General features: G+C 35.5%; 1 protein-coding gene across 4 annotated transcripts in view; it reads left to right on the top strand.

Annotated features, from left to right (window-relative positions):
• The first annotated feature begins 576 nt into the window (after positions 1–576).
• The window catches only part of LOC129261953 (FK506-binding protein 5-like), a 35,941-nt gene continuing 13,801 nt past the window's right edge, over positions 577–22,716 (top strand). The window contains exons 1-19 of one of the 4 annotated variants that reach the window (XM_064099592.1): positions 577–899; positions 6,562–6,647; positions 6,862–6,905; positions 8,649–8,714; positions 9,314–9,485; positions 10,092–10,169; positions 11,015–11,201; positions 11,476–11,593; positions 12,474–12,591; positions 13,083–13,184; positions 13,918–14,031; positions 14,973–15,072; positions 15,460–15,482; positions 16,735–17,185; positions 17,864–18,052; positions 19,429–19,615; positions 20,249–20,295; positions 21,309–21,432; positions 22,352–22,469. In XM_064099592.1, coding sequence (XP_063955662.1) covers positions 782–899; positions 6,562–6,647; positions 6,862–6,905; positions 8,649–8,714; positions 9,314–9,485; positions 10,092–10,169; positions 11,015–11,201; positions 11,476–11,593; positions 12,474–12,591; positions 13,083–13,184; positions 13,918–14,031; positions 14,973–15,072; positions 15,460–15,482; positions 16,735–17,185; positions 17,864–18,052; positions 19,429–19,615; positions 20,249–20,295; positions 21,309–21,432; positions 22,352–22,469 — 2,442 coding nt within the window. In that variant the 5' untranslated portion in view covers positions 577–781. Of the gene's footprint in view, positions 900–6,561; positions 6,648–6,861; positions 6,906–8,648; positions 8,715–9,313; positions 9,486–10,091; positions 10,170–11,014; positions 11,202–11,475; positions 11,594–12,473; positions 12,592–13,082; positions 13,185–13,917; positions 14,032–14,972; positions 15,073–15,459; positions 15,483–16,734; positions 17,186–17,860; positions 18,053–19,428; positions 19,616–20,248; positions 20,296–21,308; positions 21,433–22,351; positions 22,470–22,716 lie in introns of all 4 variants that reach the window. The other 3 variants (XM_064099591.1, XM_064099594.1, XM_064099593.1) reach the window with 3 other exon arrangements.

Raw genomic sequence — 22,716 nt, 5'->3', positions numbered from 1 at the left:
TTTTATATAGGACTTATGAGATAATTATCATATTTATGTTGTTTGATAAGAATAAAGCTAAGAAGTGACTGATCGGGGAAAATATAGGTGAAGATAATTTCGGGCCCCATCCCCTATAGGCGAAAAGCGAGGACCCCGGCCCCAGTGCCCCCCAGGAAAAAATCCTAGCTACGGCACTGTAACTTCGTTATTTAGTATCCGACTTTGATAAAACTATCAGCATTTTGCTCTATGAATTTTACTCTATGAAATATTTTCAGCCCGGTCAATCCCTTTTAATTATTCTTTCTTTTTTCCACGGGCCTTTCTCCCTTTCCCCGTCCTCAATCTTTCTCTCCCTCTTTCTCTTTTTTTCCCCTTTTCCCCTTCTACTATTTTTTTTTTGTAGGGGGGATAAAGACTCCTTCTGCCCCCTGCCCCGACCCATGGATCTTCGCTTGTTCAGAAAACATCATACCGCAGGAAACTTCAGTGGATGTATTTTCTTTATTAGCATTTGTAGGATTAGGACACCGTAAATCGAAATTATAGGTAGCCGATTTTTTGGTCGTTGTTTTCATAAAAATGCGACTACCCACCACACACACTGCACGCACGTTGGGGAATGTGTGTGCCGTGCATAGGTGCCGTATGTTTGAGCAGCGCAGTGCACATGCACGCACGATCTTTACGACGTTAACACATTGGCAATGCGTATGCACTGATAATATTGGATGGCTTCAGAATAGAGTCGAGGTTTTGTCAAAACAAAAGTTGGTAATTTGATTATTTGTGTCAGTGGATGGTGATTTCAAAGATGGAGAACAACTGTGGTAGATGCTGTGAGAAGGCATCCGAAGTGGAATGTGCAGACTGTGGAAAGCATGGACATGGTGGAAAAAGTGATGCTGCTGCAGCAGGTGAGGTAGATCGTTAATAATCTAACCCTCTCTCTCTCTGATCTTGTAATGTATCCTTCCTCCGTTAAGGGTCGGAGATCGCTGGTAACAGTTGAAAAATGTAGACACTTCCTAAGAGTTGTTAGAGCTGGTGAAGTTGCTGAGGAGTTTTCGGCGGGTTGTGTGAATGTTGCGAATGAAATATAAAATAAGTGTGTGGAGCTGGGTTTTGGCACTCATTCAATGAACAAGGTTATGTTATGATATAACCTTGTTCTCAGTTATATCTCCAATAATGTGTGGCAAAATAAGGATGGCAATGTTTGGCTTATTTTCTCTTTTTCTTTGGGACAAATGCTTGATTTTTTTACACTGACAGTTTTCATTACACCTATTTGTCATACAACTTGGCCCTTAAGTAAATTTGATTCTTTAAATTATTTATTTCTCAATTAAAAATAGAGATAAAAAATGAAAATTTTCTTGCCATATTATTTTCCACCAATAGAGGGCGTACACAAAAATATGCCCAAAATTCAAGTTTTTGAGCGCTCTAGTGAATACAAAAATCATTCTCAAGTTACTAATGAAAAATAAATTGCAACTGTACGTAAATTAGTAATTTTTGTTACAAAAGTGATATTTTAATCATTTTTTAAAGTGTGTGCTCTGTACAGCATTGGCATGCCATAGTCCAACCTGTAGATTCCCCACAGGCAGGGTGGTTGCAGTGAACAAGTGGGTTTTGGTGTCATTACTGTCCAGACTAACAGTAGAGGCGCACGGCCAATATGGGAGACTCTCCAATAGGGGAGACAATCTCCCACATTGGAGACTTGCTTTGCAAAAGGACAAAAGAAACAACACCAACAAAAGCATGATTTTTTCCACCTAAAATTTTGTCTCACTGAGGTCAGAAGCCCATTTGTTTTGTGTGTGATTGACAACAAAAATCCTTATCAAAACAAAAGTAGATGGTGAATTTTTAAAGTAGACGGTGAAAAGGGGTAATTTTTCATGAGGAATCTGCTTATCACATTTTTATTTGCCGCCAAGTTAATCCTTTTGCAGCAAATGTAAACAAAGGAAATTGGACTCCAAAACTGGAGACTGTCTCTGAAATTGGATACCCAAATTCTTTACAAAAGTCTCTTATATTGGAGATAATCTCCCACATTGGAGACAGTCTCCAATATTGGCTGTGCGCCTCTACTGACTAAGTAACGAGTAACGTTAGTTAACGTTGGAGTCGGACTAGCCTAAGTTAGCCCTAAGCTTCCCGGGCCGGACCCTAGGAGTCGTCCGTATAATACTAGGCGGACATTTGCTCTCCAAAATGGGGTAGAATGGGGTCACAATAGGCAATAGCATTCCAAATAAAAGGGGAAAAAATAAATTATGCACTTAGCTTGATTATATTAAATTATAATGGATGAAGGTCTATCGTGAGACACGGAATCGTGACATTATTTGAGGCACAAACTGGACCCTAAAAAAAAAGGAAAAGTTACTTAGTTAGACCTCTGTCGCTTTCGTTCTCGGTATCGATCGGCCATTTTGTTTTCAATTTTGACAGAAGGAGAATGAACGAGACAGAACCTCCTTTTCCTAAGAAAAGGAAGGGAGGGTGAACGTAAGAATGAATGAGAAAAGAAGAGGAAAGAAAGAAAAATAAAGGGAAAAATGAAGAAAAGAAAATGAAGGAAAACCAAAAAAATCAAAAGAAAGAAAATTAGAATCAAAGAAGGATGAAAGAAAGAATGAAATAAAGAAAAAAAGGTTTCAGTCATTCTTTGAAATGAATAAAGAAAGAAAGAAAAAGAAAGGAAGGGAAGATGAATAAATGTGTGAAGGAAAAAATAAAGGAGAGAAAGAAAAAAAGAAAGTAAGAAAAAGGAGGAAGAAAGAAAGAATGAAGGAAAAAAGACTGTTTCCTTCTTTCTTTGAAAGAAAAACAGGAAGGGAAAGAAAGAATTGGGAAAAGAATTAAAAGAAGAAAAAAAATAATTAAAGAAACGATGAGAGAGGGAGGAAAGAATGAAGGAACAAGAGAATGAAAAAAGAAAAAATAATGGAAGGAGAGAAAGAATGAAAAGAAAAAAGGAGAGAAAGGGAGAAGGAAGCAAAGAAAAGTTTAAGGAAAGAAAGAATGAAGGAAATGAAAAAGGAAATAAAAAAAAGAAGGAAAGTAAGAGAAAGGAGGAAAGAAAGATAAATAAACAGAGAGAAAGGATCAGGAAAGAAAGCTAGGAAAGAGTGGAAATAAAGATCGATGGATCAAAATAAGGCAAGCAGGAAGGATAAAAGGATGAAGAAAGAAGGATAGTAAAAAAGAAAAATGAAAGAAAGAGAAAAAAGTTTAAATTTTAAGCAAGCAAAAAATTCTAATCATCTGACAAAAATGTTTATGATATTTTTTATTTTTTATTTTTTTTTAGATATGTATTTTAAAAACTTAAAAAAACTTAACGGTTTTAGTTAAAATGAACAAAATATCAAAGTGAAACATATTGTCAAACTATGAAAATTACCGTAAGTAACGGACTATAAACCGCACCCCCAACTTTGGACTAAAAAAAAAAAAAAAAAATCTTTCTAAATCCTTCTCACATATTTGACATACCAAGAAACAAAAACTAAGTTAAATATTTCAAAGTATCAAAAGAGATTACCGGTAAACGGAAATCTGCTGTTCTTGATCAATTCATCTACATATTATAGCAAGAAAGGAAGGTTCCGACATTATTGGCGACTTACACACTCACCTCACACTGTACACACACACACAATGTACGATACGGTACCGGTGCATCACATCATGATATCATCAAATTATGCTTCAGCTACCGTGTCTTTCCTGGCGTAGGAGAGGAAGAAACATTCACATTTCCCGCATCACAACCTCACTATCACTTTCAGAATTTGTCTAGCATTCGATGTATTAGCATGAATTTTGGATTCGGGATTACAGGAAGGTTCAAGAAACAAAGAAATTGCCTTTTTTTTTTAGTCGTTTTTTACGGCTTCGTGCCATCTTTGTACGTGTGTGGTGGTATCTTATGAAAAGCAAACAAACAAAAAATAAGCTTGCGGGCAGCGTAAAATTTCTTTACTGGACTAGACTTTGGGGGAGGGCCTAGGGAGGGGGTAAAATGAATAGCGCAAGCTTAAGTTGCACTAAAAGCACACGCATGCAAGCTCTCACTTTCGTTTGGCTAGTGACAAAATATTACCGAGTATGCTTGGCATCTGTTTGAACTTAGCTGCTTTGAATCAATGACTTTAGAATAAAGTCGGAATTAGTGTCATGAAGGTAGGTGCATTTGTTAATCAAACTTTTATGGACAATATTTGACTAAGATCGTAATAATCGCTTCCCATTACCTCTAAATGACATTGCCCTAGGCGGCTACGCCCGGCTACTCGATGTGGCAGACGTCTACGATACATGCTCGGAACGGGTTACGACGGGCTGCTAATTATTATTTTCTTGAGTCTTTCTCAGTTTCTCTAGCCTTATCATCATAACAGACATCAACTATGTTAGCTATAGATATAAAATAAACCAAAACCGATTTCCCTGTGAATAACCTTCGTTCAGGGGGAAATGGACTTGGTTTTTTTTTCAGGCCGACTCAGACCTATTACCGTGTATAAACCGCACCCCCGACTCTTGCTTCTATCCCGCCGAGAAAAAGGTGCGGTTAATAGACCATTACTTACGGTAGATGAAATATCGTGGCATCACACACCGGCATCTCTCATCGCACCGATCACAAGACTCGGAGGGGGGGGGGGGGGCAGTCAAATATATTGCTGTACACATGCATGACAAAAAAAAACGCGTCTAGACGGGACGTGTTATGGTATCACGCTCGGTGTCTGTCCGTCCGTCCGTCCGTTAACTTTTCCTTGTAAAGGCGATAACTTCAGTTTGATTTAACCTAGGCTCATATAATTTGGTGTGTATGATACCAGCGTGGATCCCAGGAAGCCTATTGATTTGAGGTCAAAAGGTCAAGACATGTTTTCATCTTACCCTGCTGAAGTCCTTGTAAATGCGATAACTTCAGTTTAACTTAACCTAGGCTCATATAATTTGGTGTGTATGATACTAGCATGGATCCCAGGGATTTTGAGGTCAAAGGTCAAGGTCACAGCGACATGTTTTCATCTTGCCCTTCTGCAGTCCTTGGAAATGTGATAACTTCTGAACATTAATTTAATATAGGCTCATATAATTTGGTGTGAATGATACTAGCATGAATCCCAGGAAGCCTATTGATTTTGAGGTCAAAAGGTCAAAGGTCAAGGTCGCACTGACATGTTTTCATCTTACCCTTCTGAAGTCCTTGTAAATGCAAAAAAATTAGTTTAACTTAACCTAGGCTTATATAATTTGGTGTGTATGATATTAGCATGGATCCCAGGAAGCCTATTGATTTTGAGGTTAACAGGTAAAAGGTCAAGATCACAGTGACATGTTTTTATCTTACCCTTCTGAAGTCCGTATTAAGTGGATAACTTTAGTTGAACTTAACCTAGGCTCATAAAATTTGGTGTGTATGATGCTTGTATAGATCCCAGCAATTTTATTGATTTTGAGGTTAAAAGGTCAAAGGTGAAGTCCCCACCTTCCACTTTTATTGCTTGACGAATAACTCCATTTTCCGCGTTACAGGTGGGGGTATTATGTGCTCGCCTTAGCGACACTCTTGTTCAGTTTTGGACGCAGGCCGCGTGTTCACTCGTAAAGGGTATCAAAACCCAGATTTTGTTTTTAAAGGGTGGTTTAGAAAGACTGGTCAGTGGTCGATCGTGGGGTCAAACGTATTTAAGGTATACATGTTTTTTCCATAGCTTTTTTTTTTAAAAGAAGACTAGCCAAACTTGTTTAGGGTATGTTTTTTCCCCAGAGCTTTCAGTTGTTGAGAAGGAGTTGAAGTCATTTTCGTATGATATTTGGAACCGTCCGATATTTGGGGTTTTACTCTATAAAGATATAAAGAGTGGCAACATCATGGCACCCTCTATATGCATCTCATTTTGAATAAGACTACGAGTCCTGCAAGTTTTGACCATAACTTTATTTCTTTGATGACTCTGTCCCATGACATGACTGCTTTTGCAAACCAAGCAAGTCTCATTTTGAGTCAAAGTCTAAGAGATTGTCATTTATTTCAGAATATTCATCTTGTTTAGTTTACATTTGGTCATCCCTTGCTCTGGCTTTTGTCAAATTGACTTGGAAAGGAGCTACATGTACGTTTGCAGTTTCGGGGATAAGGCTCTTGAGTTGGCAAATCATGCACATGGCACTAAAAGTAAAAGGCCCCAAACTCTATTGGTAAACCAACAAATTTTATTCAGTCTGTAGAGTATAGTAGATCTAGGTCTACGGACACTGGCCTAAGCTGGCAACAAATTAAATTTGATATTCCAATGTTAGGCCTACAGTCATTTTGGGTTTACCCACATGATTTCTTTTCTTCAAAACTAACTTTTCCATTCATTAATTTTATTTTGACTTTATTGCTACAATCATGTATATTTCTGACTCTGGAATGTGGAGAGGTAAATAGATGCTTTGACATCTGGTGACAGTTGACTCATGGCCTCCTAATTCTATTTCATTCAGTAATGCTTTCATTTTTCAATGTAATTTATTATCTCCTTAATGCAGGTGCTATTCCTCTTTGTTTGGAGTGTTCCAATCTTCTTCATGTTGGTTTCATGAAAGACCATAAACTTGAAACTATTGAGGTCAAGGTATGTATTGCTTGTAGAAGAATGAATAGAAAGAATACTAATAGTAATAAAAAGGTATTGGAAAGTGTCCTTACTTAGTTCAGTCTTATAGTGTCACACTTTTTAAAGTTGTAAGATTCGTTTGTGAACTTCTAATGTAAAAAAAAATAATTTGATAAAAGTTACATGATGTTATATTGATATGTGTGATTATTTTTTAATTCTTTATCTGTAGGCGAAAAGAGAGGACTTCAAGGACTACATGAAAAACTACAAAAAGTAAGTGTTTTTATTTTCACTATAAAACCTTTATCACTGATCACAATCACTTCTTGCTTATTCAAATGAACCATTATATTTATGCACTGTCTTCAGATCTGTAATGGTATTGTTCTTGAGATTACTTGATACAGTTAAGTTCAAATTTTTTGCATAATAGAGATAATAATAATAATAATAATATAGGGTATTTATATTGCGCACATATCCACCTTGTTAGGTGCTCAAGGTGCTCCTATATTACCCGGCTAAGCTAGGTGTTCATAGCGCACACAGCTTTTTAAGGAATTACTTCCTACCGGTACACATTTACCTCACCTGGGTTGAGTGCAGCACATTGTGGATCAGTTTCATCTTTCATGTTGAATTTAAAGAATATTATTGGGCTTCTGGGCCATTGGTTGTTTACATCATTACATTTAAAACCTTGTCAATTAGAATTTTCACTGCATCACAATCTCTTCTTGCACAATAAACCATAATTATTTATGCACTCTCTTTGAATCTGTATTTGCTATTGTTCTGGAGAAAACTTGATCCAGTGAAGTTCAAATGGTTTGCATAATAGAGATATATCTAGCATGTTTGAAAAACTATTATTGGGCTTCTGGACCATTTACAGATGTCAATTTACTTTTTTTTTCTTATTTACATCATCACACTTAAAACTTGTCCATTAACCCTAACTAGGCCGGGCTTTTTTGGCTGTTCTGTGGCCGGGGGGGGGGGGGGGGGGGGGGGGGGGGGGGGGGTTGATTCAACCCCCCCCTGAGATCTCGGCCGCAGATCGCGCGAGCGCCGCAAAAATTTGCACGCTGGTAGTGTGCGATGTAATCTACAAGGCTGTATGGTAAAATTTTCCAAAATAATGAGATTTTATTTTATATGAATTAATTATGCTAATTTATGCATAAATCATACTTTTTGCTCTAATTCACTAAATAAGCTCCTAGAATGCTAATTTTTGGTAAAACTATTCTTTGTAGTATTCTTAACAATGGCAATTGAAAAAAACTTCGGTTTGGAAATCAATTTCTTATGTATTTTATTGTTTTATGAATTTCTTATGTATTTCCTTGTTTTTCAACCTTTTGTTTTTTTCACCAGATTTATTGTACAACCTTTTTGAAGCATAATTATGCTAAAATCAATTGCTTTCAGCTGTTAAAAGTAAAAATAATCATATCTTTATGAATAAGATGAGAAAACTCAATTTGCATTGACTTTGTACACAAAATCACGTTTTGGAACAATTTTGGGTCTGACATGCACTTACAAAATGTTGAGTAATTTCGGAACCGCGTACCTGGGCGTCGTAAATTTGGTCTCAAAAGATGCGCAAGACTTAAAAGTATAAACTCTGCGAGTGGCGCGGTCAAAAAAATTCGCGCGGCGAAATGATCGCAGAAAATGTTGAGGGGGGGGGGTTGATTCAACCCCCCCCCGGCCATTTTAGGGTTAAGAATGTCTGACAGAAAATGAATAAGGTATTTCTTGACAAACCAGACTGGGTTTTGTTGAAAACTTGGACATCCATTAATGCTTTTTCACTGAGTCTGATGTCATTATTGAGTGTATGTATGTAAACTCAATTTTGTCCCATCTATATTTTTATAGAGCATGAAAGCTTCTCTTTTAATCTACTGACCTTGAAATTTAAATGTTAAACTCATCTGTCAGCAAAATATTTAATATATGAGGATTTTGTTTTAATTGTGCTGATTTTCCTTTTTTAATTTGCAGGAAGGAACAGGTGTTGAAGAGAAGTCTTGTTGAGATCAAGCATGCATACCAAAACATCACAAGCAGGTATGCTCTTCTTACAGTGTTACAGCTTTTCAGAAGAAGACAGATTACCTTTGAAAGTCTAAATCTCATAAATTATATGAATGGTGCATGGTTGTAGGAATGTACTAGGTTAGAAATCCAGGGACTGGAGTAATATTACACAATGAGTGGTAAATTACATTGTGCAATATAATAATAGCCACTTGAGTTCCAAAAAATTGTTTTCCCATGGGTCCTGCTTAACACGATAATGTTATTATTACTCATGATTTAGCTGAGTCGCTTTTGCACTCAAGCATTTGAGCAATTCAGTTTGAGTACCCATTTAATACTACACTGTACTAATCTTTGTAAATGTGGTTTATTATCATTTTCTCAGAGCACTTGGCTTCTGGATTTAAAAAAAATGAGATTGGAAAAAAATACAAGGTGGTTTGTTGGGGAGAAGTTTAGTATTTAAATCATCCAATCACAGCAATGCTTGCTGTAGTAACAAATACTTTTAATAAAATACAACCTTTATCTGATACCTTTTCTCAGTTTCCTTTATCAATTGCCTTGTTTTGCTTTAAAAATTAAGAGTACATGCCAATCTTTGTCTTCTCTTCAAATTTCTCCAGGGGTGAAAACAATAAGTACACTGTACAACAAGCTTTGGTGGCTATTAATCATGCTCTGAAGAAGAAAGAGGAAGCACTGATGTCATGTATGAATCAAAGTATTAGCGCCCTCAAAGCTCAGCTTGCAACAAGTGAAAAGGATCTGGAACAACGTTTGAAGAAACTGCAAAGTGTAAGAAAACTTACTATTGTGTCTAATGTATTTCACTAAGTTTAGTAATCAGTCTCACAGGTTTTTTTTATTATAACCTTAGTTGATAGTCATGCAGTTAATTTTGTATCAAGTGATCAATATTGTAATTTTATTTTGTCTGTAATTTTCCTCTATTTGTGATTTAAAGATTGAATGGAATTGTCAAGTTATCTTGGGGTATTCCAGTTGTAGTTGTAACAAGAGGTGGAAATTTGACCTGAAGTATAAACATTTTCTTTATTGCTCATGGGATAATGATTTGGAAATGTCAGTTTTTAGAGATAAAGTCAGAATCTCAAGTGAAAATTCACGAGATTATTAATGATATCTATGACAGGCAAAAGTGTTAATCATTTTTAATTCACACACAAGCAAGTATTCACAATGAGGTCATATATGATCCTTATTCACACTATCTCATTTTTAATGTGCAAAATGGAAACTTCTTGTGTTTGGAATACAGGTAGCAGCAGCTATTTTGGGATGGAATTTATTCTGCTCAAATTATTTTATACTGGTGTATTGGATGAAAAAAAAAAGCGATCGCCATTTATCTGCTTTATTCTCCTTTTGTTTTCTTTTCAGTGCCATGAGAAGGCTGAAAAAGTTGTATCTTCTGAAGCAGAAAAATTCATGAGTGAGCATTCTGAGGTAGCAGAAGAGGTCAGTGCTCATTTGATTGATTCTCATATTTCACTTAAAAGTTTACCCCAATAATAAGTTCATTTGTATAAATTTGAAATTAAAAAATCATTAAAAATCAGATGTCAAATGATAAAATTGTGACATTTGATATTTTTGCTTAAATCTATGAATTGATTGTATGCGCATCCTGATTTGTTTGCAAATGGGGGAACTGCTGATGTCACGCTCTTCAGTATTGCTGTTATATTTATTGAGGTAAATTTTAGATTTTTCCTCATTACAATGTGAAACAATGTTTTATTTCTCCCTGAACATGTGTAATTTTCATTTTTGCAACCTATTGCATTTCAATGAAGAGTTTCTTAATTTATCAAAGCTGCAAAGTTTGAAGTATTTTGTGCTTCATATGACAAAATGCAAAAGAAAAGGCAAGTAAGTGACATCGTTGACTCTCATTTGCATATCACCTGTGTTGTGATTAACCTTTGTTTTAAAAGTATACATGAAATTTGAATGTGTTATAGTAAATAGGTCTAACGTAAAATAATACATATCATTGAGAGTATGAGTAAGAATTACATGCACAATATACCTTTGGAATGCCTCATTCAGACCTGAGGGAGTTTGGACTGTTTCAGAAGTAACAAGTGAGTGTAATTGGATTATAATACCAAAGCAAAGTGATATATATATTGTTGATCCTTGTTAATGGATGAAATATCCTGTGAATACCATGACCGGTCAGTAGAAATAGTCATTAGTACCAGTCATTTATAGCAATTTTTCTATGAGCTAAAATAAAATACAGGTCACATGATAAATTTTAGTCAGTCATTTGATTAGGATCCATATCACCATTACAGATTGAGAAACTGCTGGATGAGAAGACACCAGGAGACATTCCATCTTTGAACCCATCTATCTCAGTTGATGCCCTTGATGTTAGCAAGGTCTTAGAAAGTCTTGAGAGCTTTGGTGCTGAATGGCTGACTAATCAGAAGACTGATGAAAGAACTCCACTAGCTGATAGTGTCAAGGAAATCAAAGAAGGTCAGTTAGTGCTTTAATTAAGAATGATTATGGAGATACTATTAATTTTTGATTGGATGAGGAATAGTTAGTGCCAGGATAACTCCATCAAAGACTGGAATAATTTAGGAAGGAAATGAAGTCTTTCGCATATCAGTGTCGTACAATATTGTTATGATGTGAATCATGGTAAAAAAATGGTAATAAATGATACCCACATTAATTACTGTAAACCCAGCATATAATTTTTGCTATCCCATCTATATATTATTAGTCTATTTTCTTTGTTTTTCAGGAGACAAGCTGAAGGGATACGTTGAAAGTCGGATGGATGCTAGGGGTTGTTTCTGGGTGTGTCAGGACATGGTTGAAGGAATCACAAACCTCTTGGATGATCTTAGCTTTGAGATCAGGTGGGTGTTTCATAAGTTGTTTTCATGGTTTGTAAATTACGAATGAATTTATGAATGACTGGTGATCCTTGCTGATGCTACATGATGTATTCCTATTGTATGCACCCGACTACATATTTGTACAGTTGTACCTAACTTAACTAGCTCTATGAAAACCATTTTTAAATGGCTCCCAGTCTACCACACTTGGAGGAAATCATCCATGAAATTTGGATGAATAACATTGCATTATGCAAGTCTAATACATTTTCAATTTGTAGGAATTTAAGTCATTAAAATTTTATTTAAATACATTCACCCTTTTCCCACTATCAACAACTCATGTCATCAACTCTGGCTTGCTATTGTCGACTGAAGTTGCCACTTCACATGAACAATTCATATAGTATCCATTCAATTGTAATGATCTCAGTCATGATGTAATTTTGTACTGTAATACAGTGCTTTCTTAACAAGCCATTTTTTCTTACTCTTTGGATAATTTTCTTTCAAATTTTAGAGTAAATTGCCATGATATGATTGTCACACCATATATGAATATAACCTCGAAGTCCTTTTTTCTTAAAATGAGTTACAATCAACAGGTAAACCCTCTCCAAAATCTGTTCCAGCTGTATGCATTCTTTGAATCAAGATTCCATGAAGTCAATAGTAATATTTTACCTTTCTGGATTTTACCTTGCAGCTTATCTATAGATCTTTGCAACAAGCAGAGATTGTGAAAAGATGAAAATCTCTCATATTTGGACATCGTCAATCTAATGAATCTCTTTATTGATCTGTATGGATATATATATTTGTATTTTAATAGAAGAAGATGATTGACCTACACTTTTCAAAATTGTTCTAGTCGTTGATCTCATATCTCTTTCTTTATTAGGAAGGATATTATAACTCATGGTTGGGAGGATCTAACTGTTCAAGAAGGCTCCCTCTGTGTTGCTCAGTATTATCAGGATAATAGATGGTACAGAGCAAGAGTGGAGAAACTCAAAGAGGTGGGTATTATCTCTGGTAATTCCATAAAGTATGTACGTGTGACTTCCTCTATATCGGACTTTGCTAAAATTATTATTCTCTGTATCCTAATTTCTCGTCTCATCTGCCCTGAAGGGCAATGAGCATATAATTAAGATGGAAAGTGCGCTATATAAATCATATGTATATTACTATTATATGATCAGTTGTAAATTTCTCATATTATAATAGCATGAGTAGTTCCTGAAGTGAAAAAAGGATTGAAAAAAAAAATTGTTCCTTTCTACAGCTCTTTCACCTATTTCCCCAAAGCATTTACAATAGTATAAACAAAGTTATGGAATGAAAATCTGAAGAATGTCAAATCTGAACCCAGTGGAGGTGCGATTATTAGACTGTGCATATACTGATAAGATGCAGGTGCTGAGCCATAGTGAGTTGTAAAGATGAACAATGAACAATGTTTTATTTGATCTTTGAATCCTATGTACAATGATGATTTGTCTTACAGCACACAGCAGAGGTACGATGGTTAGATTATGCACACGCTGATGAGGTTCAGTTGAGTCATATTCAGCCGTTAAGAGAACGCTTCATGGACATTCCATTCCAGGTTAGTACATGTGTTATATCTTTTCTGTTAACACAACATCATAGTTGATAGCTCTTTACCACAGGAGAAAGCAATACATAGGTTATGAAGCAGCCATGACAAGGGGCTTGAGAATGAATAGAATTTATCAGCAGACAGAACAATTATAATAATAGTAATAATAATAATAATTATAGCTACTTAAGTTCTGAAACTAGTCTCCCAGGAGGCCTTGCTAGTATTATTTCCCCGGCTGTAGTCCTATTAAAATTTTAGAGAAATCAAAATTCATTGTATAAGTAACCTATTGGACGGATCAACTTCAGACTTGATGCAAGTTGGAATGACAAAGATCCTATCCAATTATGGGAATTTGGGGGTCATTAGGTCTAAGGTCACTAATTAAAAATGTTGAAGTTGGGTGTTTAATGTATTTCTGATGGGACAGTGGCTGAGGTGTAATTTCAACTCTGCAATCAAGAATCTATCGAGATTTTGTTTTAGTGACTTGATGATCTATCTAGTTATATCCTATTCAATTTTTTTTAGATGCATGCAAGGTTTTATCACCCAGCAGTGTTATACTGGTGTTACATCACATTGACCTAGTTTGATCCCAGTTCTCCAAATTATGATACCTTTATATACCTGCTCAATTGAACCAATATGTTTCCATGGAAACGTTCATTGCTCCTAAATAAATGTTTTATTATGATATCATCCCAGCTAAGAAACAAATTTGTTTTACCTACAGGGCTTGGAGTGTTCACTCTTTGCTGATATGTCAGAGGAGATGCCTCGTCAAGCTCGTTGGGAGTTCTCTGATCTTGTCTCTAATATGATCTTGGATTGCATTGTCATCAGGAAGGTAAGGGATTAGTCAAATGATCAATGCTGTAACAAGGATAAAACCATCCCAAGGCGTGATGCCGACTTAGACATCAATGACTTTATATATTTCAAAGAGAGTGAAAATATGTATAGTTAGCATTGTCTCATTATTACTGTATCATTACCTTATTATTAAGAAATGCCTTCTCTGTCGCGTTGAAATTATTTAGATTTTTTTCTCTATTTCTCTATTCCAGAGAGAGATTTCTTCTATACAAAAATGTATTGTGTTGTGCAATGAGAAGAATAGCTTATATAAGTATGTAATACATTTTTACATTTATTGGTACATTATTGTAAATGATCTCCGTCTTGAATATGTGACCTACCACCCAAAACCATCAATAAGTCGCCAAGTAAGGTTCTCTGTAAATAGCCAAAATAGCCAAAATGGTAATTTAGTCTCCATAAACAAAAAATTAGAGAAACAGCTTATCTGAAAGAGCAATTCTTTTTCATACTGTAAAAGTTTGAAGTCATGAAGTTGAATAAAAGAAAAGATACAAGAGTTTCTTGGACACTACTTTTTCGGACTGCTCGTAAGTTTCACTAAGATTACACAGTATGCACATCTCATGCTTGAGTGAACCCCAGACTTCAAACTTTGTTTTCTCCTTATTTTTTAAGCTCTTGCTGAATTTCCTCTCCATTCAATCAAGTACTTGTAATGGTTATTCTTGGTCAATTTTAACACATTATATATCATTTTTAAGCTTAGGAGATGAATTTTTAAGCTTAATAAAAATCTCAATATTCATTTGGGTCATTGTATTGTTGGTTTTGGGGTGGCAGGTCCCATATGGAAGAATTCTGATTAGAGGAATCCTGTTTTTCCATAGAACCATGGACCAAGCTTTCTAATTGTGGTTAAACTGAGGTTTAATCATCAGAATACTTGTTTATCTTTCTTTGATGTAGTTATCTTCAGCCAATCAAGGGAAAGTTCCTCTGTATCTCATCAGATTGGATCAAACTGAGGGAGAGAAACAAGATATCGCAGAATGTGTCTGGAACAAAGGTATCTAAACCATTTTCATCTACGTCAAATGTTATTAGAAAGTCTGATTTTTCTTCCAAGTTATGAATTCTCTCTTTGTTATGTATGTTTATTGATCTCCTTGCATGCCTTTGCCTAGAATAATAAATATTCAGTTATTATATAGGGAATATCACATCATCCAACGTCTCTATGTGTGTATTTCCCAGGACTTTGTCTTTTACAGTGCACAAGAAAAAAAAATTAGTCCTGTTAATAAGTCAAACACAGTACTGTGTGGTTTAAAATCAAAGAGTTATGCATTGAAGATGCCCTTTTGTTCAATTGAAAAAAAAAAAATCTGCTTTGTTTTCTCTATTTATCTCATTGACTTCTAAATATTTTCATTGTTTCTATTGTTCTTCACAGCCCAAGATTCAAGAAGTAGTAAGGTGAGTATTCAATTAAAAGCTACAACTATGAAATCTTCAATCCATTTTACTTCAAAATCTTCCAAAAAAAAAACTTCAGCTGTTTACTTTAAAGGACCTATGTATGCCGAAATAAAGTTGATTACTATTGATGCATAGTGCTTAACGAATTCATATGTTGCTATTTAAGCATCCAAATAAGTTTTGTAGATTTTGAAATAATTTTCAAAAGAATATTTTCCAGCTTCCTAAGATCTGCCCCTGAAAAAAAAAACCCAGCTCAGATCTGGAGTATAAGAAATAAGAGGTAAAAGAGATATAAATCAATCACAAAAATATGGTGTAAAGCTGTGGGTAACGTTCATTTAAGTTCTTAAAAATTCAAAAGATATTTTTCTTTAAAAATCATCGAGAAATATTGTAATTTGTTACTTCATCTGTCAATCATCAGTCTTTTGTTAGTAAGCTAACAAAAGGATAGGGGTATGTAGTTTTAGTAGATCATAAAAGATGCAATGCTAGATATTAGCATCACCAGCAAAAGTAAAGTAATATAAATGTATTGTACAAGTGTGTTTAATTCTTTCATCAACATGTGGTGAGCTGTGGGAAGTTACAGTGTTACTTAAGTTACTTAATGTTAGTGACTCTGATACTGATGACTTGTACATTCTATTGTCAATACCAGTAAACAAACAAACATTTTGGAAGTTTACAAGATTTCGGAACAATTAACTGTTCAGTTTTTGAAAATGACATTGTGGTTAGCTTGCATGTCCATTTTGGTCATGATCATGCGATTAACGGCCAATTTTTTTTTTTTTTGGGGGGGGCTTAATCAGCCTCCTGTTTTGTTAGGCATCAACATAGCTCAGACTTGGGTTAAAAGTGATTTGCTAAAAACATTTCAGACAGTAGGTCTTGTAAACCCATTAGTGATATATTTTATGTAATAAAATGTACTATTTATGGAAGTGTCATGCTGTAATATTTCTGACTCTTGCCTTGTAATCAGAGGGTCATGTGTTTGAATCCCACCATGGTCTGGCGTCCTTTGGCGAGGCGTCATTCCACACTTTGCCACACTCATCCAGGGGCTAATTGGGTACTTGTAGGAAACAACCGTCATTGTGGTTGGTTTAGCAAGTGTGCCTCTAACAGGCTGTGAGAAAAAGGTATGAATCCAGTGACCGGGTAATAATAATTGTGAAGCGCTTTGAGCAGTCATAGCTTGGTATCACGCTAAATAAAAGCCAATTGTTATTATTATCAGGGACCAATTGCATACCGGGACATCCGTCTACTCAACAAAGAAGCCAAGGATATACAGGTTGTCAAGGAAGTGGTCAATTCAAGCAAGAAAACATCTGATGATGCAGCCAAGACGACATCCGAGGAGATAGAGGGTGACAAGGATGAGGAGGGACAGAAAGAAGATGGTGAGAAGGAGCAAGATGATAAGGAGAAGAATGAACAACTAAAAGAAGAAGAAAAGAAAGAAGAAAAACCTCTTGAATCTGAATATGGACCTCCCATGAATGATGAGAAGAAAGAAGAATTGAAAGAAGAAGAAAAGAAAGCAGATGAAAGGGAAGATGAAAAACCTCTTGAAATTGAAGGGGAACCTCCAAAGGTGGGGAAGAAAGAGGAAGAAGGGCAATCAAAGATAGAAGAGATTGACAAGAATAAGAAAGAAGAAAACACAAGTGAAGAGTCACTAAGAGGTAATGATGGGAAGAAGATGAATGAAAAAAAGAAGAGGAGAAAGTTGAATTTTGTGTTAAAGGATTATACAATCTCTGGGTAAACAATCATTCTTTATTTTTGGCATAGTAGATGTAGAAAGAGATTTAGCTATTACTAGTAAATTGTTTGTTCAGCAATCTATTCAATCTCTTTTTTTATTGCACAAACTAATATCTGCAAGGCTTATCTGAAAGATCTAGCATGCCCTTTATTTTGTGTATATCTTGAAAGTCTGCTAAGTATGATTTATTTCCTATTTTACTTTTTATCCATGTAATTTTTCTTATTCTTTTTTTTTCTCCATTCAGTTCTCTTTCTCTATGACTGTCTCTGTCTCCCTTTGTTTAAATATCTTTGTGTCACTAATTTTATCCCTCCCTCTCAGTTTGTAATTTGTCCTCTGTCTTATATTTTTATCTAATTTTCATTCCATCCTTTCTTTATCTTTCTTTCTTTGTCAATGACTTTATGGTCTGCATTCTCATATTTCATTCCTCTGTATTTATAATGAATGTCTTGCACAAATGCTTCATGTTTCCTTGTTTGTTTAGACAAATTATTAGACACTGTTAAAAATAGATGAACAAATTCTAAATACCACTGCTAACTCATATTTTCTTTCCCTCATATTTTGTATTGTACTTCCTGCTTAGCAGAAGAAAAGGAGTCAAAGCCAGAAGAAGAAGACGTGAAGCTGTTGAATGGAGGTGATGGAGAGACTGAAGGTGTGAAAGATGAAGGATTGAAGGATGAAGAAGTGAAAGAAGAAGGGAAAGATGGAGAAGAAGACCTGAGTCTAGCTCAGAAGCTTGAGAAACAAGGAGATACTGCCCCGGCTGATGGAGGTAAGAGTTGAGCAAGTCCATGTCTATTTACATATTCATTTAGGGTCTCCATTCAATTTTCATTGAATTCCTAGATAAGTTAACTTGTATGAAGTGTAATTCTTTGAGCTGAATATGAAATTATAAGAACATTTTTACTTTACGTAGATTTTGTTAAAATGCCACACTGACACCCTTATCCACTTGTGCGGATGCGATTGTAGACATTGTAGAATTTCATTTGGTCCAACTTCAATTAGAATAAAGATTAAGCCATACTCATAGACATGTGTATGATAGCAGCTTTGTAACCTATGCCAAAGTGCTTAAATTTGTGTCTCTTAGTAACCAATGTGAAAAAAGATTGACATTGGTTTAAAAATCAACGCCAAGTTGAGAGTACAGTACCTTTACCAGGGGCTAGTGACATGAAACTCAGTGATTGATTGTATACCCGGTAGTTCATTTGTATGTTTGATTGCTCATAATGATCAATATTCAAAATCTTACTGATTGTAAAAAAAAGCACTTCTCAGTCAAGCTCCCGGCTATATAACAGAATTGTTAATTCATAAAACAAGTCATCATGGTTGCAACTTGCGCAGTTCAATGGATTCCTTACTTTTGCAGATCCCATCCTTCAAAACAAAAGTGATACTAGGTGATCAAGCCTTTTCTTGTGTAACCCCAAAATTCTGGAATAGCTTACCCTTGGAAGTCAGGAAGCCGCCATCCGTAAATAATTTCAAAACATAACTTAAAACACATCAAGTTAATTGATTACAAGCATTTTAGGAAGGTTATATACTTCAGTGAATAGTTTCTGTGCTCTACAAGTCTGTGTTATTATTATTATTATAATCAACTGTAAAAATCAGCTGAATGATCATTGCTAAGCTTTGTGTTTTGAAGCCCAGGGCCACGTCTTACAAAGATTTGCGATTTATCTTTCCAGCCTCAACTATATGGAAATCAATCAGTGTCATAATTTTTTCTCCAGGAAATTTTCACAATGTCCTTTTTAAACAAAGAGAAGCACACTGAATTTTCAAGAAAACAATGATTGTATGAATATACATATCTAGAAAATATTTTTGAAAAAATGTGTAGTTTAGATGTTGACATTGCTGGCTTTCCATAGTTATGGTTGATCGGATAAATTGTAACCTCTTTGTAAGACAGACCCAGGATAGGTATATTGAAGAGAGTTTATAATCAAAAGTACATTGGTGCAAAAAATGTACAATGTAAGTGCATGTGTTCTATTTTTTAAACAAAAGTAATCTCTCATAAAGATTTCCCTTACCTTTAAAGACTGATATTCCTTTATTCCTTGAGTAATCTTTCATTTCATCCCTAAATTATTTCAACTGTCTAAATGTTGATTGATGTTTCAGTTCCTACTGGTACACATATGTCCCCGATGGCATTCATCGCAGCCCATGGGAGCTATACTGCTATCAATGGAATCAGTAGTAATGAGAATACTAGTAACACCATGCCACCGTTTGTTGGACCTCAACCTCAACTAGACACTGGATGGTATCAACACTATGCAAGCCATTATGCTGTTACCAGTATGGGGTAGGTTGTTCATTGACATCCCCTTCCTTGAAGCAATATATGTGAACATGGGTCTTTTATTATGCTTTCATATTTAAGAGAATTGTTATCTTTTCCAGACATTTCCCAATAGTTTTAGAGTCATATGCTGATGAATTGAGCATAGAACTGAGTGTATTACACTTGGGTATCCATAATAAACCATCAATTGAATATAAGTTCAGTATACTAGCTCTAGCAATGTCTTTTTTTTTTGCATGAGGGGTGTAACGCTCAATCTTTCTGAACTAAATGTGTTTCCCTATTATTATAGGGATTTAATTCCACCACGTCTTCATAAACTCATTTTATGCATTTTGAAATTTGATGTTCGGATGGAAATTTCCTTGATGAGACAAAGCTGCATGATAGATGATATGCACTGTAGTTATGTTTAATTTTTTAATGTAGTTTTTACTGTGCTCTCTTTCTCTCATTCCTTTTTTCTATTGAATTTTTGTTTGACTAATTTTCATTATAATATATCTTCCTTATTTCCACAATCTTCTTTCCTGACCTTGCTATTTCTTCTCGTCACCCCTTCATTTCTTCCTTCTACATTTCAATCTCTTCCTCTTGATCCGCACATTTTCTTTCTCTCTTCTCACATTGCAGGCTTCCAGCAGTGGTATCAGCTTCTAATGGAGATGCCTATGGCATGGGTATGTTAACAAAACTTGACATTGATGTCTTATCCTGTAGCAATATGCAGTGAATAGCATCCTTGTGTTTATTACAATAATTTTTGTCTCGCCTGCATAGCAGAGTGAGACTATAGGCGCCGCTTTTCCGACTGCGGCGTCAACACCAAATCCTAACCGAAGGTTAAGTTTTTGAAATGACAGCATAACTTAGAAGGTATATGGACCTAGTTTATGAAACTTGGCCATAAGGTTAATCAAGTATTACTGAACATCCTGCCTGAGTTTTAGGTCACATGACCATGGTCAAAGGTCATTTAGGGTAAATGAACTTAGACCATGTTGGGGGTATTTGTTGAATTATCATATCTCTGTAAGTGTATTGGTCTAGTTCATAAAACTTGGACATAAGAGTCACCAAGTATCACTGAACATCTCATGCGAGTTTCAGGTCACATGACCAAAGTTAAAGGTCATTGAACTTTGGCCATTTTGGAGGTAATTATTAGATTGCTGTCATAACTTTCAAAGTTTGTAGATAGTGTATAAAATGTGGATATAGGGTTAATCAAGTATCACTGACAAGTTTTATGTCACATGATCAAGGTCAAATGTCAATTGTATCATTATTGTATCATTATATGAATGGTGTTTTTTGTGAATAATTATTTTATAGTAGTTTTCAAAGTCAGCACTGCTGCTATATTGAATTGCGTGATGCAGGTGAGACCGCCAGGGGCATTCCACTTGTTTTTTTGTAATCAGCTTGTAAATGATTGCAAACTTTTATTAATGGGCAGCGTAAATGAATGTAAACAAATATGAAATGAATGCTGAGTGAAATAGTTGGCTTCAGTTATATTTCTTAATAGATATGCTTTCAGCTCATAAATATGTTTTGTCAAGGTTATTTAAGGCTTGGTAAGCATCTCATTCTTTTCATGAAATGATATCTATATTGTATAATAACTTTGTTATTTTTTATCTTTGATTCAAAGCAATGTTTATTTTTCTCCCCCCCCCTGTATTATCAGTACCAGGGTCTCATCTTGGTGTTCACGTTGCCACTCCTCTGACAGCGGATGGAACATTCTGGGCAGCTAAGGTCAGAGGTCATGAGCAAGAGATAAGATTCAGGAGGCTTATGCATGAGATCAGGTATGAAGGATGTTCATTAGTCTTAACCCATTGAAACACTAAATTCTGGAATTCACATAGGCTTTTTTAATAGATTACCACCAGACAGCAGGTTCCAGCAGCCAATGGGTTAATACTACCTTGGTGTTTGTAGTCTTGGGGGAAGTCTTATCCAAGCACAGTGAAATCTGCTGGAGTAAACACCTGCCTAGAAGAACCTAACAAGAACCTGAACATAAAGAACACTCAGGCTCCATCTTACAAACATTTGCAATGGATTCAAACCAAACTTAAGTTATGATTGATCTTAAATTTCCATCACACAATATAGATCTATGTCAATTTGAGTTTTGACTGTTTGTTAGACGGGCCCTAATCAAGTTTCTTGTATTCCTTGAGTGTTCTCTATGCATGGGTTTTACTGTATTTAACGTGAGAGTTGAGGTCACTAAGTCAACTTTAGACAAAAGTCAATTCAAACTGAGTATGGTATAAATTGTCATCAGATTACAAGTCATGTGCAGAGGACAAGCTGTATTGAGAAATTTGTCATTCCATATTAAATACCTTTTTTTATATTAGCATTCTACAAACCTATCAGTTTGTTCAGATTTATATCAGTAGTATAGGTGTATGTGGACCTTGTACATGTACATTGATGATGATGACCATGTGATGTGCCTGTTCAAGATAGTTCCTTGTAATATCTGTATTTTACCATTTGGTGCATACTCTCTCATGCATTCTCATTGTCCTCCCTCTTTCTCTCTGTCTCTGCCTCTCTTGCTCAAACTCTTGTTTGCCCCATCTGGGAGTGTCTATCTCTCTCTTTCCCTCACTCTCCCTCTACTCTTTATTACCATCTGTCTATCTTGTTCAAGCCTGTTTCCTCCTACAATGATGCTTTCTTTATCCCTTTCTCCCTCTCTCTATCCCACAGTGCTCCAAGTGATCCATTGCCCAAAGATCAGCTTCATAGAGGCAAGATGGTCTGCGCCTTTCAACATGATATGGGACATTGGTGCAGGGCTAAGGTGGAAGAAATCGCTCAAGACACGGTAAGTTTGAACGTTCTCTTTCGCTGTGTAGATACTGCAGTAAGGTTGATTTTTTTCAAAAGGAGTCAGTCATCTAAGTTTTAAATCCAGTTTAGTCCCCAACTATGGGGATAGCCAGCTTCACCTCGCACTCACAGAGATCACCCGTTCCCCTTGCTCAACTTTACTCTATTTTGTGCGTACTTTTCCCTCAACACAGCCCTCAGACTACACTCTCCACCACTTCTTTTTCCTTCTTCTACTTGAT

The sequence above is a fragment of the Lytechinus pictus genome, chromosome 5, assembly GCF_037042905.1.
Source record: "Lytechinus pictus isolate F3 Inbred chromosome 5, Lp3.0, whole genome shotgun sequence".
Taxonomy (NCBI): Eukaryota; Metazoa; Echinodermata; class Echinoidea; order Temnopleuroida; family Toxopneustidae; genus Lytechinus; species Lytechinus pictus.
The sequence above is the reverse complement of the archived record's forward strand: the minus strand, read 5'-3'. Positions and strand labels throughout refer to the sequence as shown.